The 21576-nt window shown below is 33.7% G+C and overlaps 1 protein-coding gene across 2 annotated transcripts in view; it reads left to right on the top strand.

The window, feature by feature from the left end:
* Window positions 1-20998, top strand: part of LOC148620014 (uncharacterized) — a 31538-nt gene extending 10540 nt beyond the window's left edge. For both annotated transcript variants that reach the window (XM_088580511.1, XM_088580512.1), the window contains 7 exons: window positions 1148-1263; window positions 2936-3176; window positions 7951-8122; window positions 18527-18686; window positions 19080-19188; window positions 19677-19821; window positions 20369-20998. In XM_088580511.1, coding sequence (XP_088436637.1) covers window positions 1148-1263; window positions 2936-3176; window positions 7951-8122; window positions 18527-18686; window positions 19080-19188; window positions 19677-19821; window positions 20369-20597 — 1172 coding nt within the window. In that variant the 3' untranslated portion in view covers window positions 20598-20998. The remainder of the gene's footprint in view (window positions 1-1147; window positions 1264-2935; window positions 3177-7950; window positions 8123-18526; window positions 18687-19079; window positions 19189-19676; window positions 19822-20368) is intronic.
* Window positions 20999-21576: the final 578 nt, after the last annotated feature.

Here is a 21576-nt window from a genome sequence, read left to right as displayed (position 1 = left end):
GTAGCCTAAATATCTAGTGCAGTGCAAGCTAACATTAACTTGTGGCAGATTGACCGATTTGAATGAAAATTTTAATATTTTCACTTTAATTAGTGTGGGTATTTAGCTTGATCTTGTGTCAAGAAATTGCAATTTTTTCAAGAAAATTAATGGTAGATTGCACTGCATAATACATTTATCTTTAAATCTTGGTTTTGACAGCAGTAGATTTATTCAAAAATACATTGTTTATACTAATGTTGTTATATAGAAATTGTAAAGCATTTTTTCATGTTTGATGTGTGTTTGTGTGTTAAATACATATAAAGATGCATTTAGCAATGTTTAATTTAATGTATTAAATCAAAACTTTGGATGAAAACATTTCATGAAGGAATCTCCTAGATTTTGACTTAAACTGAACCTTAAGATGTGAGCGATAAACGGTCAACATTTCGTTTTTGTTAAAGATACGAAACTAGTTTCAAAAGATCCTAACTCATTATTACAGTTTAACTTTCTGTTAAACCACAGGGGCTTGCTCCCACTATCAAACATGCAGCCCTACCAGTATATAACCATTACCTAATTCTTACACGGAATGGTACTGAAGCATTTGTCTAGCGATATAAAGCACTGGTTTCACTTTCGGTCCAAGCGATCGTTGAAATGTGGAGTTTGAATGTTCAAATCACTGTGTTGATTTAATTGGATGTATTTGATGGTGATTCCTGTGTTTATTCATTAGTTTCTTCAATTGTCAAGTGATTGCTGAGCAGTAAATAGTGATATATTCGATTTTAATAGAAAAAAAAAATGAGTTGAAGCGAGGCACCCCCAAATCTGGGATCACCCTTGTACAGGTTATATCCTAGTGGGGCTTCATATTTGATAGTGGGAGCAAGCCCCTACTGCATGTAGTGGGGCTGCATATTTAATAGTGGGAGCAAGCCCTGTGGTCAAACTGAAATCGGACTCTCAGTGCTACAAAAGTCAAAGATTAAATTCGTAGAAGACTTAGTCCTCTATGACCACTAATATCCACAATATATTTGACATATTAATCGAAAAAAACATGACTGAAATAAAAATTCTGCTGAGTATTTTTCAGCTCTTTAATTATATTAAGAAAATTTGTACCTTTCGATATAAAACTATTTTTTTTCAGGGTCATCATTACTAAAAGATTCGAAAAACAAACATGGAAAAGACATGCTGATAAATGGCAGCGCACCACAGACAGGAACAATCATGAGACTACCGTTCCTTGCAGAAACTTTCAAGGTATGTGCGCGAGTTGCTCTAAGAATAATTTATTGCTCAACAGCAGAATACATACCAACAACGTGCACCAACCAATCATTCAAACGTTTGAAACTGGTGTTCAGGAAAGTCATAATTCCGGAACTCATTGTACTTGGTACTGACTGTTATTTTTACTTTCAAATTCGGATAGCATAGGAAGAAATTATTGTAATAACGGTTTTATAATGAATTCGTTGCAAGGATGGCAGGTAGGAATATTTGTCACGTTACTACGGGTACATGTACATCTTTGTAATTCGCGGGAATTATCTCCGAATTGTTCACTTCTAACTAATAACGTTAACTGACAGAGCAGCACTTTAGTCCATTTATAATATTCACTCCAATAATTCAGCGCCCTATTTCGGTCAATGTTCTCTTTAGGAGCAACCAGAGATTGGTGGAATATAACGACTGATATTATTCCCGTTATTACAGTATATATTTTCATACTGAAACTTATCTATTTTTTATTGTTTCATTTTTTTTAATTGTGCATACATGTATCTATCTGTGACGAATCCAAAAATTCCGAAAAGGGGATAGGCTCCAGCGATTTTTTTTCGAGGAAAAGGGGTTCCACTTAAGCCTATCAATAATAAAGAACATCCTGCACGAGAATCACGAGATTTATGCGCATATTATGCCATTGATTAGTTGCAAACCAGATTTTCAATTTGTAAATTTGCTCCAAATAAAACGTGTCTTTGTCTAGGATGATCCCAGACGTTAAAAACAGCCTTTTCTTTAAGATTGATCTAGAATCATCCCAGACACATAAATCGGCCTTATCTAGAAGTAATTCTCCTCTGTCGTCACAGTGTTTTATATTTTTTTACTTGCCATGTAATCAGGGACAAAACAGAAGTTGCATGACTAATCATCGTGAATGGTAATGAGTACGTAGAGACCAATTGTGAATGTCTTACCAGGCGCGCTTTAATTTTCATTTCTTTTAGATGTAGGTGTCAAGGATATGATTTAACAGATCTATTCGTAAAGGATAAGCTTTTTAAACGATTGGTATATTCTTTTAACATTGTTTTTACAAATAAGGATATTCTTTTCCTAATTGCATCCTTGCATTTAAAATAGTTAATGGTAATTTTGATATTTTCATTCTTTAATACCTCCTTAGCTCAGCTTCCGGTAACCGTGAGCGTTCGTTTCAGTGGATATATGGTGAATTTTAAGGTATTCCATAGAGAGAATTAGATGTATTATTGAGGCAATTAAATTAAATGTTTCCGAACACTGTTGCACAGTGCAAATCGTAATAACTATTTGTGAGACTCATTCTATTACTATTTTGGTTACATGCAGTTTGTTTAGTGGAGTCCGAGTTGCACACTTACTTTTGTTTCTTTGTACATTAATTTTTTTGTTACTTCACGTTCTTTGTTGTCTGTGTCTGTTTTCCCTGTCTAGTCTTTATCATTGGAATGTATTCTTTTGATTTCCGCTCGAATCTTGTTTCCCTTGATTACTCTTTGAACCGACTGCACATATTAAAACTACGCTTATCTATTAAAACTGATAGAAAAAATTCTTTTGATTTCCTGCATGTCCTATTGTTTTATAGATACAACATCTAGATATCCAAACTTGATCTTAAAACTGATTTTAAATATTCATTCTAATGATAATTTAGGAGTTGGGAACGCAGGGTAAATCTGGATTTTATGGAGGACGAATTGGAAAAGCAATATCGGAAGTAATACAAGAACATGGCGGTGTTTTGACGGTTGACGATTTGACAAGTCACGAAACTACATATGATAATCCAATAAGTACAACTTACAAGGGATTCCGGGTATGGGAGATTCCTCCGAATGGACAAGGCATATGCGCATTGATGACATTAAATATTCTCGAAGGAATCGATTTACAATGTAAGTCTAGCTTTATACGAAAACTAATTGGGAAATACGGTGGTATTAAGCATGCGCACAGTCTCATCCAATTTCCGATTTCTTGGTATCACTCAGCTAGCTCTTATAGGCTCTGTATACATGTTGTGAAAAATTCACAGGGCATAGGCACTACTCATTAAAAATCTGCGAAGCTTTTCCGGTTTACTGTACTAATTTACATAAAGGGGCGGGGTTTCGTATCGAGTGTTGCAGATGTGTAATAGCTTTAAAATAACGAAATACCAATTGCGTAAGAGATTGGTAGGAACATTTTAAAGTAAACAATTATATAGTCGTTAATTAAGAATAATAAGCGAAACTCACATTTACATCTTGGAAAAAACGAGAGTTGATATTATACAGTGTGAATTTAAAATGTCAAACCCTTCGTGACATTTTTCTTATTTTAAATTAAGTGAACAAATAACTCATGTTTTGAAAATCGGTCAAAACGAAAAAAAAAAAAAAAACAACAACTGAGTAGCTTAATGTAACAGGGTCGGTTGATAAAGGTAACCGGCAAGGTTCTTATTTTTATTCAGCATATATATAGCATAGTTCTGAAACAATAAATATGAAGAAATTGAATTTAAAGACAATCATTAAGGTGATTTACATAGTATTCGATCATTTTATCACAATCATAATAAGTAATATGATAAAGAATCCAATACGCACCACAATGGAATGGTCTTAAGTTCAAAAGGTCACATGTACTTTTTTTTTAACTTAACAGTTATCAAAAATCTAACATTTACTAGTTCAATATTTGATTGATGTATATATATATATATATATATATAATATTGGTAAAAATGATAAAAGACAAATGAAACATCTTCCTTTAAAATAATACAATAATCAATATAGTAGCAATAAAGACAAATGACGTCAGAATTGGTATACACTTTCAAGGGAAGTTATCTTAGAAATTTCCCGAACGGTTAAAGAAAATAAATAACGCTTACCATTTGTGGAATGAGCTATCTTGTGCTCGAGTAAACAAGACACTCAGTTTAGTTAAAACATCTCAGCAAATCTGAAACCAATACACAATAGATCAATACTTGTTCCCGTGAAATCTGAAACCAATACACAATAGATCAATACTTGTTCCCGTGAAATCTGAAACCAATACACAATAGATCAATACTTGTTCCCATGAAATCTGAAACCAATACACAATAGATCAATACTTGTTCCCGTGAAATCTGAAACCAATACACAATAGATCAATACTTGTTCCCATGATATCAATAATCAACTATACAAGTATTATAATCAATATCTGTGTCGATTCGACGATATATTTATGATTCACATTCGATTACTCAAGCAAATACACTATGTAAAATGAAACAGATTTATTGTACAACTACCTTGTACATTATTTGCACCGCAAATATGCACATTTCGAAGTTCACAATTACAGGATCAAAATGATCAGAAAATACCTGAATGCGTTATAAAAATGTAGCGATAATATGTAAAAATGAAATGATCTTACATGTATCACTCATACGCCGCTCTTCGTAACATTCAAGGATCGTGCAAATAGAATTCTGCGTAGAAAGAAAAAAAATGTTCCTTATTCCGTTAATCATACAATTAGAGTGTTAAAAGAAGTGCAAATAACTTACAGAGTCATTATGTCTGTAGTGGGTATTAACTGTTCATCAGTTCATGAAAATAAAAACTGGCAAGAATTGTAGAATACAACTTGTATCAGTCACATCGACCCCGAGCACTACTCCCAGCTCAATACGAAAAACTGCGCCAATTCATGACGGAATTCCCAATAACCAATCAAAACCAAAGATCAGTAATTACGTGTACTTTTCAATATAGTCTTTCAAATAAGGCTTTAATAATGCATTTAAAAAAAAATTTTTTTTATCAAATACAATAATATGAGAATTTTACAATACAAAGTAAATGCACATATAACATAATATATGGGTAAAATTCGACACTACTACATTAAGTTATAATAATAATACAATATCTTTTTAGAGACAAGATTTAGTTTCACGCCTTTTTATTTCACCTGGCTTATAGGTCGTGTGAGCTATTGTCATCACTTTGCGTCCGTCGTCGTCTGTCGTCGTTAGCTTTTTTCGAACATCTTCTCCTCTGGAACTGCTTGACGAATTGGAATGAAACTTGGCATGGTTTTTCTTAAGAGTATCTTGCACAAACTGATTGTTTTAAATTTCTGAAGTGTCAAAACATGGCTGCTGTTACTAAAAATAGAACATAGGGGTCAAAATACATTTTTTTTGCAAATGACTCAAAAACAGTTGAATTTAGCAACGTATGATAATTTACACCATCAAAAAATGGACCTATGACGAAATTTTCGAAATAATTCGTCTCCCAATGAAGGAATTATGGCCCCTGAAACATATTTTTTTGTTGTTTATCACATGTACAACTTTGAAAGTCTTCTTTCTGAAACCATTCAACAAAATTTGATTAAAGTTGCCATATTTTTCCTTAGGGTATCCTGCACAAACTGATTGTTTGAAAATTGTCATCGGCTGAAAAACATGGCCGTCATTACTGAAAAAGTAGAAAGTAGGGGTCAAAATGCTTTTTTTGCTATTTTTCCACAACTATATACGAATAAAACATGAAAGCTACTCACAAGATAAATATGATATTCCGAGTTGACTGGCGATATTGAAAGTTTTTGTTAAGCGACCATTTTCAAAATGGCTGCCAATTTGCGGCCATTTTTTACGTTGCGCGGATTCCAATGATATTTTGTTTCTTTAGGAAACATAGTATTCTAAGTTGAATGGTGATGACAAAAAATTGTTGTGGGCAACCATTTTCAAAATGGCTGCCATTTTCCCGTTTTACACTTGCTTTAATTTCAATGATATTTGGTTTATATACTAAACATGCTCTTCTGAGTTGGAGTGATGATGAAAATGTTGTATAGCCATGATTTGACTTCATTTTATATTTTTTCTGCAAATGTATGGTGGGCTTAAAGCCCCTTCACACCCGACGGGAAAACAGGGCATTGGAGACTCCTGCCCAATATTTTTCCCAGGGGTTCTAAAAACACTTTGAAGGTATTTCCAACATTTTTGAGTACCCTAGGTACACAGTTGAAATTACAGCATTCATCAGTAGATGCTGTTTTTCAGGAATTTTTTGTCAAACATGCTAACAAAGCATGATACATCTATCTACTTAGTTAATAGGGCATGGTTTGCCAGGTGAGCGATTCAGCCTCTTCGAGAGCCTCTTCATATTCATTTCTTTCCCGATCGTTTAATGATATCGCCCGTCATTTTCGTCATCGTCTTCTTCGTTGTTGTATGTGTTGTTGGCGTCTAGCTGTTTACTTTCGTTTATTTACGATATCTTGAGTAATTTTTTTTAATTATCGAAAATTTGAAATTGCGTGTCATGTATTATTATCTTTAAAAAATGTAGAACTTAGAAGTAAAAAGAACAAAATTTTACTGCATCGGCCACCTTTTTTTCAAGATAGTACACTGTACTTGTTTTAAATGCAGCAAAATAAACAGATAATTAAATCCTATTTCTTGACCTCAGTGTTACATGTAAACTCATTATCACTTCGCAGGAAACACAAAAGAGGGGTTTATTCGTTGAACCCACATGACTTTTGTTTCCAAATCCTCATAAAAGGGCTTACATATGATATGCATGATTCATGGTCTCTTTAAATTCGTATAAAATTAAGTGTTACCCTTTACATTAAAAAAAAACATCAGCTTTATAGAATTTTGTACAGTTTTTGACCATGGGACCAAAAAAGGTGAAATATGCTGGGGCATCAAAAGCTGTTCTATGACAATGGATTCAGAGTACATCTCTCTTTATTTATCTTGATAATTTATAACATCTTGTAGAGCTCTTCCATTAAAAAAAGAACTTGTGTCAACTTTCCTGGTATTTTGTTCATAAAAGGTTACATTTTCACATTACAGTGCATTACAACAAATACATGAAAAAAACTCTATGTCATGGTTGCAAGGATGCTTCTTTGGAAGGTCCCGATTCAAAGTGTTAATTTAGAGAAAATGCAAGTATAACGGTTTTCGTTGCTAATTTATATACTAGTCCTTTATCTGATTTCTCAGGAACTTGCTTTTTTGGAAAATAGATTCTAATGAACATTTCAGATGTTTGAACAGCCTTTATTATTTAAATAGTCCTACTTGTGGTCAGAATATTGAGCCCAAGTTCTTTAACAAAACTATAAAAACCGACAATGATACCTCAAAAATATAATACTTCTTCCAAAAGATGTTACTTTTCGTTTTCTTCAATTTCAGTCTTTTTTCTCTTTATTTAAGAATTGGCTATGTTAAAAATTTTGTCTATTGAAAAATTACATAAATTTTCCAATAATTTCGCGCAGTAAACAATATGCACATGGAAAATTTAGGTTATTTTTCAATAGACAATTTTTTTTATCATAGCCAATTCTTATAAATTAATTTTAAAACATATTTTATCTTTAAACACGAGAAAAGTAGCTCAGAGTTTAAAGGAATAGGGGCGTGTCAATATTTTTTTTATCCATTGAGATATAACAAAATTATTTTAACCAATGGTTTTTTAACCAGATGGTATTTATCTCAAATTAATTTATTTTAAAATGATGTTAAAATAACAAAAATACTCACTCTAATACGGATCAATATTATTCAATGCCCATATGCACAATGTACTTAAAACATGTTCACGTTGTTCATTTCATTTACAGCAATGGGCCATAACTCCGTCCAATATTTACATCACATCATAGAGGCTATCAAGATAAGTTTTGCTGATACCAACTGGTACTGTGCTGATATTTCAAAAGTAGACGTTCCAGTGTCCGAGCTTCTGTCTAATTCCTTCGCCAGTCAACGCAGATCACTTATTCAGCCAACAAGGTTGTATAGCATACGTTATATTTAGGGCATCTACCACGATGTGGTATTGACTGGTTGTTTTATATGTTTCTTTTTCTTATTATTGTCAATTCAGATCAAAGGTTGGAATCGACATTGTAGTCGCTTGGGCCGAGATATTTGAAAAACGTTTTAAAACCCACCGCGGAAAATAGTTCCACAGACATGCTCAAGTTCGGGCTATCGAAGCCCGCGGTAGGGTTTTTATGTGATCTTTCTGAAGAAAAATGTTTATATGTAACTCCGTGATATCAGACTTACGAGCGTGTTCATGTACATGTATACGTGTAGAACTACTGGGTCATTTTTTTGCTATTTTCTTCTGTGTTACCAGATAGTCTGAGTAGCTTCTATTGATCGAAATTGATATAACTTCGAAATGAATAAAGTTAATTCTTTCATAAATCGCAACGGTAATTTCAGTGCAAGGACATCAACAAGGGCGGATTCAGGATTTCAAGTAACGGAAAACACGTTAACAGTATTAACAAGCGAAAAGAGGCTATAACGTCTTTGGTGGTAGAATTTGTGAAAAAATCAAGATTTCATGCAAAAAACAATGTTTTCCCATGTTTAGGAGGGGCTACGCTCAGTACGCCTTTCCTTAGACCCGCACCTGGTAAAGAAATGAATGTTTTTTTTACAGTTAACGACACACTGACAAGTCGCCCCCTTACTCTGCCTTCTGTATCATATTGATGGCATGCCAGTTGATTTCAGTATGTCGCTTTAATATTTTGGAGATAAACGCTTTTCGCTTATTTTGTAGCCCTTATTTCGACACTTTCAAATTGAATAGCATCTTTTTTATATGACTGACCATGCATTAAAATTTCAGCATACATTCGATTTTGATAAAAATGATTTTCTTGGTAAACATGGCGTACCGAGTTCAATGGCATTTCGGGTTTTTCTGAAACCGGCCATTTTGTTGTTTTTGCGACTGTTATGTTCGCATCAAATCACAGTATTACTTGTTGATACTGCGTTGCCTAATCGAAAATAACAGTTTTCATTGTATCGATGGTTACTTATTGTTTGCTTTCTAAAGCTACAAATATAGATAGTCAGTTTCAAGGTTACGTTTATAAATTCTGCAGCCATTCAGCCACAGATTGTGTGTAGTGAAAAATTGCATTCTTTTCCTACTTACTTTACATCTATATAAAAATGCATTCGTGAATTCTGCTCAAAGAATTATGAGATTGATTGATTGATGATGGTTTTATGTCTTATGACAGATATTTCATGTCTTTCAGGGCGAGAACATTAATCGAACACACTCTGTTTGTACTTGTTCGACATGCTATTCGGGTTTTTAATGTCCAAGGTCGCAGAAGTGACACGCTATAAATAGGCATGTCACCCCACTTTCTTACTCCGAACAAACCCATCGTCACTATCTCTTATTTTTTTGTAAATGGTAGAGAACAGTAAATAAGATCTTTTTTTTTAAATCTTAAACATGACTTGGAGGGGATCAAATCAACGAACTTTGCACTCGAGGTGAACATGCCACCACAATACCACTGAGTTGGTCGAATCATACATGTAATGTACAGACATGTAGGAAACCGATTTTAGTGGGTTGCAATAAACAGTTGTGCATAGATATAGAGGACATTCGGTGATTTATATACTACTACATGTACCACTAGCGTACACTAAGGGTTAATTTTAAAATCTTAATTAAATTGGTCCTACTTTGGAAGATACTTCCCTTCAGATCCCTTTCACAGTTCAATTTCTGTACATTGTATATACAATGATAGACCTGTGTTTTCTTAACAAAATTTATAAAAAAACATGCGAATTTATGCATTATACATATACGACTGTAGAGATGGTGTTGTCAAAAGCGGATTTATCTGTGCAGAGGCATTCTTGTCATACCAAAGTTTATTTACAACTTTCAAACGTATCCTTTTCAAGTTTAAAGTGGGTAAATCTTATTAATAGTTGGTGTATCGAATATATAAACCTCACTTCATTTTTTTGTGATAGATGACAATGTCCTTAGATTTTGAATTAATTATTGCTACCAAACAATTTCTACTGCTTCCGTCCTCCACCTTCATGACCTTTTCAAAATATATGTGGTGTTGTGTGAAAGCAGTTTCTCCTTGTTTTGGTAGACCGATTCAAATTTTTATCTTGTATTTTCTGTGTCTATTTCTTGTTACCTATTTTCACCAATTACTTTCGGGTTTCATCTGGTTATGAGGCAGGTGTAACCTTTGAATATATTTTAAAGAAATATAACCGATCTAATGCCTTTTACAGTTTTACATTAACCAGTATGATTTTTTATTCATAATTTTAGAGAGATTATTTTTTATTGTCGTTAAGATACGAAACTTAAAAAGATAACTGCTTTTAGTCCATGGGCTGGCAGGGTCTACCGTGCACCCCAATCACCAGCTTCATGGTAATTTTTAGGTACCTTTATACCTCTCATTACCGAATCAATTTGTCGCCAAAGAATATTCTCGGATTCTTTTTCAGTATAAGCCTATATTTGTACCCCACTGGGTCAAAAAGCCAAGATTTTTGCGACTCATTTGTATGGGCGTCTAAGCCTTCCTGGGTTAGCACGTGTAATTAAACTAAACAATTTTAGGAATAATCGTGTAGCCTGGTGTCACAGCTTTACAACCAGACCAAGAAAGTTGCAGTAACACTTAGGGTTATGGGGAGAAATGAAAAATACCTACCCCTACCCCGCCAAAAAGTCGCTTAAATTGACATATTTTTCAATGTCAAAACCCCTGGAGTGTTAATGCTTCAGTAAAAATGGCTTATTTTGTATTTTCTGTTTAGAAAAATAAGATGCTATATAATTGTGTTTAAATATACAAAAGCTTGTTTGAAGTACAGTACGTGAAAAACATTGCCCTTTTTTTTCTTGGGTAGGGGTGGCAATTTTCCACCTAACTTGACTAGGAGCGTTCAAATATTTATTACCTGGAATTATTTTGAAGCTAAGACGCTATATTAATATACCGTATCACACAAAAGCATATTTAAGTACGGTAATCGAAAAAAGACAATATCGGGTGATATAGAAGAAAATTATGAAATTCTGAAAATTCCACTTTTTACGATTTTATAGTAATTTTTACCCCAAAAGGAAAATGTAAGCGACTTAATTGATCAGATATATTTGGAACATCATTATATTAATTATGAATGCTTAAATATGAGTTTTTCGTTGTCGGTATGCTGTGAATGAGAATTCTTTTTGATACTGAGACCAGTTTTCTAGGGGTAGGGTTAATATTTTAACACTTTTTGAAAATTTTTCTTGAATGTTAGTTTTTCGTGCTTCATTTATGTAGAACATTTAATTATCTGTCGAATGTTGAGACGTTTTAGTTGAGCAATAACTTTTAGATTCTTTAGGGAATGGTTGACGCATTTTTATTGAATTATTTGTGTGTCTCTGACAAGATTTTCATGATCCCATTTAATGCTCTATTTTCCCATTAATGAAGAAATTCGGTAATAGTGCTGATCCACGCACTTATAAAATAATTAAGACCTAGATATATTATGTGTGTCAGTCAATTAAGTACTATTAAACTACAACTCAATGCTTCACTTACGCCCTCTTTGAAAGCGGGAGGTATAGGCCTATAGCGATCATGGTATCCGTATTCCGATCTGCCGTACGTTTGTCCTCACTTTCTCTGGTACTACTTATCACGGCCACTTGATATTTTGACTGAAGCTTGAAAAGGCATTGGCTTGGCTTCCACTATCAAGTATAGATATTTGAAGAGGAATGACATCTAGCAAATATTAGTCGTAACCAAAGCGAAACCAAACAGTTTTTCTCTTAACACCATTAAGCTGTTATGCAAGTCTTTTGAAAAGTTAGAGCCATTCTCTACGAGCAAAGCAAGAAATTAATTTGGAAACTCTAACGTTCAAAAAACAATACGTTTGTCTATTAGACGTTCAAGCATTGAAAATAGTTGTGAATTTATTTGTTTTTGTCTTTTAAAAATGAAAACCTGCGGTGGTATCAAAATGCACCCTGCAATTCATTTGTTTGTTTAATTTCATTAATACTACTTTCGTCATGATATATTATAATATACACATACTGCCTGTAGTAGAGGGTGCTCGTATCACACTCTGTAAATATATCACACTCGACTTCGTCTCCGGTAATATATTTACAGAGTGTGATACCCTAGATGTTACGCTAGGGTATCACACGAGGTAATTATATTACACGAGACGAAGTCGAGGGTGATATATTTACAGAGTGTGATACGAAGCGTAACACCCTTTACTACAGGTAGTATGTGTTACCTTATGTGTTATGCCTTAATGGAAAACAACGTTGAAGGACCCTTTTATCAGTCACGTTGTTTAAACTGAATTAGTTGATTAACATAGCATTAGGTTGTCAAAAACACATTTTCCTTTGTTTTTTGTTTTATTTTTTTTCATGTTTGCATGTAAATGAACATCGTGTTCAATTTTGTACTTAATTTTCTCCTTATTCTGACAGAGCAGAATGTGACGTAAATTCTTACATGTAAGAGTGCTTAACCATTAGACAAACAATATGCACTTTGATCACACTCTGGAGGACATTCTGATTTCAAAAACAACACACGGAGTTCCAGAGTGTTTTGATCGGAAACAAACAACTCATTTTTGAAGTCATAGTTCGAAACCATAAAATCTAGATTGTATTATGCACTCTGTTAGAATCAGTTTGACAGCAAATGTAGATGTAGACAGAGAGCGGGAAAAAGCACAGTTATTTGCTAAGGGCTTGACATGTACATTTAGCTAATATATTTATAAATTAGTATTGCTGAAGTCTGCGTAATCCTCTCTATCAGACAATATGAAGCTAATTAAGCAATACAGATGTCGTTTTGAATGTCTTAGAATATTTTGTAAGGTATCTAGATGCGCTTAGGTACAGCAGAAAAAAAGTTTCAGGATAAATATGAAATGCCAATAGACAAATTGCGTAAGCATCTTACCTTTTCGTCTTCTCTTTCATTCTTTTGTTGTCTTCACTCCCGTTTGGTAAACTTCTGTTATGGAATAATGAATTGCGTAATGGATCAGGTGCATTAAATTGCAACAAGAAGATTTATTTGTGACATAGGCGCCTTAACATTACCGCCTTAACGGTTTGTCCTCTAAAAGTAGTACTCCTGATAAAAATGATGCAAAATGTGATTCATGGTTGGAAAGACTACATATTTTTATTTTGGATATTGTGTTTAAAATGCTTAATAAACAGACAATAAAATGTGGCTTTTCATATAACCCTTGTTCTTGGGAGATATATATATATATATATAATATATACTGTATAATTCAAAATTATGGGAGATAACTCTGTAAATAACACTAAAATGCAATAGAAACTGTTGAAATTTTAATGTGGATTATCTCTTTTGAGCAGACAGATTGGAATGAATAATTATACATTTCATCATATAGACCTATAAAGCAACTTGATAACAAAAAATATGTAGCCCCTTTTTGTTTGTATCACATACGACAGAATTTGGATGATTCTTACTAAGACTGCTACTTATATGGGTTAACCCGCCAAAGGTTGTTTTATCAACTTGCACTAGAGGTACACTCACTCACTTTTGTGTCTAATGTCTGTCGTAATTTTTTATATTTTACTCTAACGACGCAGCTGGTAGCTATCTTACCTTGAGTATTCATGAACGTTCTGAGTTTAGTATATAAAACAGTGTGTGTGTGTGTTTATGTGTGTGTGTTTCGATTGAAGAGATTAATATGGCTCAATATTTTAAAACATATCTCAGCTGGAATTTTAATATAATGTAAGACATACATTTTTGTACTATAGTACATATTGCGCTCAATACCATTTAAATTAAATGCATGTTTTCTTTTAAATTCGAATGCCTGGTCATTGATGTTTTTTTTGCTATTTAATTTTGAACTTCGATTTTTATGTTATTTTTTTGCATAACTGTGAAAAGTTTTTTTTTTTTAACAAATTTGACTTATCCATGTTTATTTACAAGGCCGAACTTTGATAATAATATTTTAGGTTTTGCTGTTGCCGAAGGACGGACAGTGTCCTTTAAGAATGACCTTGTTGATGTTACACCGCCATGTTGTAGATGATGTATCGAACTAGGGGAATATGCGATACTTCCTGTGTTCAAAGTCCAAACAATCACTTTCGAATTATATACGTCATTTCCGACAGACCGATGTTTTTAACCCCATACATATATAAAACTTCGCCGAAGGTCGATCCGCCCCGTAATTAAACCGATCATAATTATCCCTTTATGATTTTTGTTTTATAATAATCGAATTAACTCATAGTGACTAATGTTCGAATATCAGCCTAAATATGATCAAAACTGCCAACACAATATAAAATAAAAACAAGGTGCGCCAATACTGGATTTAGGCGTCCAGTACGGCTTTTACCCGTCCAATACGTCATTGACGTATTGGGTTAGTTATTCAATAAAGGTTAAATTGCGTAAGGTTTTCCATATTGGCTGAGTTATTGGTCCTATAATATTTTGATTATTCACACTTTCATCATATTAAGATTTAATTATGCCATGATTATTTTCTTAATCAATCGTCTACTGTCCTTTGCGACGTGTGGCGAAAGGACATGGAAATACCGGGCACCCGTCCGTCTATGTGTCCGTCCGTTCGTCCGCGTTTTCCGTCGTTTTTTTGAAATGCTTTTACCAAATAAGTTTGTTTTTGGTATGTGGCCTTATGAAGAGTGACAGATTAAGTTCGACTTTGGTGACGGTTGAATGATTTTTACGAAAGTTATGGCCCTTGAACATAGAAAATTTCAGTGAATTTAGTTTTCCGCACTGTTTTGTAATGCTTTTACCAGTTGATTTTATATTTTGTATGTAGTCTTACTATGAGTTACAGATTAAGTTCGACTTTGGTCACGGTTGATTGATTTTTATGGAAGTTATGACCCTTGAACGTAGAAAATTTCAGTGAATTCGCTGGGACATTGGAACTATGTTCTTTTATTCAAAAATTATTTTTATAACAAAATCAAATCTGGTCCCCCCCCCCAAAAAAAACCCCAAAAAAACAAAACCAAAAAAACATTATACTTTCTGTTTATATAATGGAACATAGGAACATAGTGGCTATAACTAGATGTAAACAATGCCCAATCTAATGAATAGTAAAATGTTATTTAAGCGAACACTAATTTGTTCTTGTTGGACAAAAGTAGACACCGATGTTATCGAAGAGTGTCCTCTGACATAAGAGACCAAGAAATAATTCTGTCTTGATTTAGAGAGCGCGCCGATGTTTCTGCTGTCATACAGATGAATAAAATTATAAAAATTACTAATTGCAACATTCGAATTGACCATTAACGTGATATTTTTTTTTATCTCAACGAATTATTTGTATATCGTTTGCATACAATGAGTGTTATTTATTTAAATGTGATATACAGGAGACGACGAGATTAACCGTTAGAATATTTAAAGGTTGAAGGGCTGCTAAGGTTGAATTGATGATGTACATGTGTGTATGTCTACTTATGCCTTAACTCAGTTTTAAATGAGATTGGCGACTGTTTTGTTAACAATGCGTATAAAAAAATCGTTAAAGTATTCCATGCTCGTTGTGAACCTTTAAGCTTTAAGTCTTATTCTGTTAAACAGAAAGTTAACATCGGCTCATTAACAATGATAAAGACTTTCATATTTTAAAAAAGTTTATAGTCAGCTGCTCTCGTGCCTTGTGAAAGTAACCATATTAAAAATCTAAAGCGCTTAGTAATATGTAGTTAATCAGGCAGATATGCAGTTTAGGAGATTACCTTTTACGGACTCATATTTCCGGAAGTGAGGACCTGAATTGTAGGTCTAGAACTATCCTTGGTCATCTAGACTGATAGTGAGTTTTCCCGTTTTGGTACAAATAAACCTACCGTTGATTATGAAACCAATATCTCTTTCTAATTGACAAATGTGTTCATTAGAACGAGCAGACGTCTTGATAATTTGTACTGCTGTATAATTTGTATTGATGAACCGACCTACGTTTTGATATCTGATAATGTACTTTTCAATGAATAACCACGTTTCGCAAATTGATATACCCGTTACCCTTTATAGACTGCCTATATTCGGTAACTCGCGGTCAGCAGTTGAGGACAAACGACTAGATGTCTATTCAGATGTCACATATAATTGTATGAACGTTGATTCATTTGTCAGCTTGTCATAAAATCAGGACTTTAGGACATATAAATTGTTTTGAAAAAGCACGGTATGAATAATCGATGGTATTATTATCAGAATGTTTGGTTTTATTTCAGTCTGGTGCTAATCAAGACATAACCTTTACACTTTGTAGATCCTATGTCTTAGTCACATTGAAATGTGCGTTGTACTTTAGCATAGTGCTAGTGTATTTTTTTCGTATTTATCCGGAAAGACGGTTAAAACCGTGACAAGAGTTTACGATGGGCAACAACATTTATATGTCGAAAGTTCAAGGACGAAAACAATATAAAACAGACAAAACAACAAACAACAAAAATTTTTCAAAACTCTTCTTTTCTGACACTACTTGACCAATTAGAATCAAACTTGGTATTAATGTTCCTTGGGGTATCCTGCATAGACTTTGTGTGGGGATTTTTGATTTGTCGAAAAACATTGCCGTCGTTACTAAAAATAGAACATAGGGGTCAGACAGTAGTTTTTCGCATATATCTCCAAAACCGTTAGGTTTAGCTGAATTCTGACTGGGTAAAAGTGTTCAGCATGATGAGATCTATCTCTGGTCAAATTTTGGTTTTAATTAGTTAAGCCATGTTGGAGTTATTGCCCTTTTTCAACGATTTTTGCTATTTTTAATGTTATTTCTGTCCAAAATCTTCTCCTCTGACACTACTTGACCAATTGAAACCAAACTTGGTATGAATGTTCCTTGGGGTATACTGCATAAAACAAACTGATGTTGGGATTTTTGATTTGTCGGAAAACATTGCGACCGTTAGTAAAAATAGAACATAGGGGTCAGACAGTAGTTTTTCACATATATCTCCTAAACCGTTATCCAAATTCTTTCAATAGCTGAAATGATCCATATTATTAGGACTACAAAAGTCTTCAGACTCCTTGTAAGAGTTATTGCCCTTGAAAGAGGAAAATGACTTTTTTAATAGTTTTCAGTCAGTATCTTGAAAACTATGATAAATTAAAAGAAACTTTCAATTGTTGAAAAAGATCTTGTGATAGTCCTACCAAAGACTTCTTTAGTCAAAATTGTTGGACAACTTCTTGTTTAATTAATTTATTGCCTTTGAAAGGCAAAATTCAAGAAGGAGAGCGATTGAGGCTCCTGGGAGCCTCTTGTTTTAATTTGAGGTCGTATAATGGTATGATTGCACAGTTGTCATCCTTGACGCCTCCCCCGCGTCGTCCGTAGACACATTGTTTTAGTTTTGATGACATGCATATAAGGCGATGGATCTACTTGTATATATACATTTTCAAGACAATGCTTCAAACCACATCGATTTAGGGGGTATGGCATTAATCTTTTTTGAATTTTGGCCCAAAGGGGGCCAATGAATTTTAAAAAATTAACTCTTCCTTCTGTGATGTGGAGCCTTATAAATATTTATAGATACATTTTCACAGGGGCTAATGGTTCTTATTATACCTTTTATGATTGAAGGACAATAGGGATGAAAAAAAAATCATCGTTTTTCAATTTTGTATAAATTGCTTATTTCCTATATCTAAGTATTTTTTTTACCACTCTCTATCTTGTCGGAATCTTGTCAAGCAATAATAACACCCCAAATAAATAGGTTATGAAGTTATATGTTTTTGCCATACTTGTCAAAAAGTATTTAGAGTTCCACGTCTGTGGTCGTATCAAGCTGCGCCCTGCGAAGTATTTATATTAAGGTATAAGGTCTGGACTTTTATAATGAGTCCAAATTCGGGGCGCGTTTGGTGTTGTTAGCATGTTCAATAGACAAAGAAAGACAACCATACACACACACTCCAATAATAAACAAATTAAAAAAAAACAAACCGTATTTTCAATTAATGTGCTCGATTCAAAATGGATTTTGTCGCCAATTTTTATTTGCCAAATTCAGATGCATATCATGCGAAAATGTTTGTATTTTATTTGTGTTTGCGAGCTACAAAATGTATGTTCCATGACCAAAACATGGAAACGTATTCCTTGTTCAAGTAGATATAATGCCTGGGCGTAATGTTGATTTCAATGGTATTATTGTTTTTTTTACTCGCATTTTATTAATCATTATGAAAGCATTTTTCACAAGGCTGCTTGATAATTTTATGTTTTAATTTGTTACAGTGCTCTGCGAGATGTACAGAAAGGCAATCCCTTCAAAGGTTCCGACACAGTCTACTTCACAACAGCCGATAAAGACGGCAATGCATGTTCTTTCATTAATAGTAACTTCATGGGTTTTGGTACGGGGTTGGTTCCCGAGGGTTGTGGATTCACCTTGCAGGTAAGTCTTACAAACCAATAGGTATTATGTGTACTATTTTGCTTATAAAGAGACCCCCGACTGAAAAAAGAACAAACGACACGGAAGTAGAACAAGTGGAAATTGGTTTATATCAGATATTGGAATATAAAGAATGTTTCGATTTCGTAGTTGAATTTTGACGATGAATAAAAGTATGCTGTAAAAATAGACATTTGATGAGGTAAATTCAAGATGCACGCGCATTCATGTTTCCCATCGGAGCTAGATAAGATACATTCAATCTTCCAAATTTTACTGAATGTAAATAAAGATGATGATATACACTGATTAAGTAATTGTGATCTTCCATTTGGTGTACAAAGGTAGAAAAAGATAAGTTCGATTTAAGGTGTACCTAAAATCTTTTTTCAGAATAGAGGTTGCGGATTTAGCCTTGATCGCAGTCACCCCAATGTACTTGCACCCAATAAAAGACCATTCCATACAATAATCCCTGCAATGGTTACACATGAGAAGGGAGGTAACTAGACTACTTTTTCATGTTCATTATAAAACTGAAAGCTTCCGTTCAGTGGCCCTTTGGCCTATTGATGTAGCAATGATTTGCCTACGGCTGTTATATTTGTACAGACCACCACCAACAAAGAAACTGAATTGCACCAATTATTTGTCATTACATTTCATGTTACAAGACACTTTATCTACATATAGATGGCTTAACCGGGTGTGGGTTACCTGCCCTTGGAACATCAGCTTAATGACCGGAATAAACCGATAACAAATATCAATGAACTTAAATCCGGAATCACTATGAAGGGTCTGTTAATAGGCTAGGGTAACCACTATCTCCAATTGTAAAATGTCACAGAAGCATATAGACCAATATCCTGGATTTTATCTCAGATTACGCTGCGTCATGTCATGCAAAAATCTGAACATCTTTTTAAAAAGCTGAAAATAAAATTTAAAAAAAATCTGTCGAACTCAAAACAGTTGTCTCCCTTGCAGATGACCTCGTTATGAGTTACGGTGTAATGGGAGGGTATATGCAACCACAAGGTCACGTGCAAGTTTTACTTAATATGGCTGAGTTTGGTATGGACCCTCAAGCTGCTCTAGACCAACCAAGGGCAATGGTTGGTGGCAGATATGCGTAAGTTCAAATAGATAGCTCTCATATTATAGAAATGGTACAATGAACAATCTTTTCTTTTCCGTTTGTCTTCGACATTATGTAATTGAACTGCAAGCATTTATTAGTACTTTAATTAGATATTTTGCTCCTATCGTTAAACGAACGCTTTTATAAAGTAAACTATCTTTTAAGTCTTAACTGATATTTTTTTTAGCATACTTCCGCTGTGAAAATATTTTCCTATATAGTGGAACTATATGTAACGCATGCACATCGAATACCCCACAGTAAAGACGAAAAAGTCTGTTTACGTATTTTCTTTTTAAACATTTCCTAAATGAAGGAAGGTGTTTCATATGGATTTACAATTTGATTTTGTGTTGTTTATTCAGACTGAGTGTATACTCTTATAACACCTTCAAAACTATGGTAATGATTTCTAATTGGCATTTAGTTACTCTGAACAATTGTGTTTGAAGGCCTTGTTCATGGTATTTTATCTTCATTAAAAAGAAAATTTTGACAGATCTTTATTGTTTCAATGCTGTGATATTGCATATTTTAGGTACGATAGCAATGTTGTGTTGATTGAAGAAGGCATTCCAAATAATACTATAGAACAGTTGCGGACTTACGGACATAACATTACAGGTCCTGTCTCGGGATACGAGCGGTCATCTTTCGGAAAGGGCCAAGTTATCTCCCGTGGTATATTGTCGAACTTTGACCAAGGAAGTAAAGTTTACTGGGTTGGAACTGATCCTAGATCTGATGGGATAGCAATAGGATATTGAAATTACTGATAAAAGGTCCTTCCCAAAACGTTTGTTCGGCAGGTGGTGCTTGGAAAAGCTTATTAATGATATTGTGATAATTTTGTTAATCACTACATTTCTTTTTAATCACTTGGAGTATGATAATCGATGACACCATATAAGTTAAAAGTCATAATTGCGACTTTAAAACAAAATGTACTCAATTAACGCTTTTAAGTAATGTCACTAATATCGAAGACGTTCATATTTTACTTTTTCCGAAAATCGTACATACGTTTGTATCGCAAAAAGAAAAGTACTATTGCTAACAGATTTAACCTTATTAAAACCCTGATAAACTTTGCTGGCCTCATTTTCAGACAAAATTAAAATTGATAAAATGTATATTATCTGTTTCAATACATTAAATATGATCTGTTTATATCTTGTTTTTAAAGCAGAACATTATGCACAGACATGACGTTGTAGTTATTCATTAAATGTCATCACAGTCTGTAAGAATCAAGCAGTGGGCGAAACATGGTATAAAAAAACACCAAATCAGTGACGGACTGATCTTTCCGGTGGACAAAAAAAATGACTACTTTTCTACCTCCACCGAACGCGGCGCTCCGACTGTTGATAGTGTAATTTGACTATTTGCACCATCAGAATCAAGGAAAAAGATGTTATTTTCCATATGTTGGTGCCTTGAGTTATGATTTCATTGAAATGCACTAAAAATGAACATTTCAATGGCAGATAACCCTGTCAAAAACCTCATGTTTATAAGATTCTTTTGAAAAGTTTCTGAGTGAATGCAGAGATCAAATAATGGTGTTTTCAAATAAAGAAACCATCCTTGAGTGAAATCATATTGTCAGATCGGTGGGGTTTCGACGTGCATGTTTCTGGTTTTTCCAATTTTGCCTGATTTTTACAAACACTTACACGTGGCATCCGGCTGTAAATAACCAGCTGCAGAATAAAAGTTTTCACTGCCATTTTATTTTATAAG

This window comes from Perna viridis, chromosome 4, assembly GCF_037379345.1.
Source record: "Perna viridis isolate PV_CMFRI_1.1 ecotype Kerala chromosome 4, ASM3737934v1, whole genome shotgun sequence".
In the NCBI taxonomy this organism is placed as follows: domain Eukaryota; kingdom Metazoa; phylum Mollusca; class Bivalvia; order Mytilida; family Mytilidae; genus Perna; species Perna viridis.
This window is presented reverse-complemented; position numbering and strand designations above follow the sequence as displayed.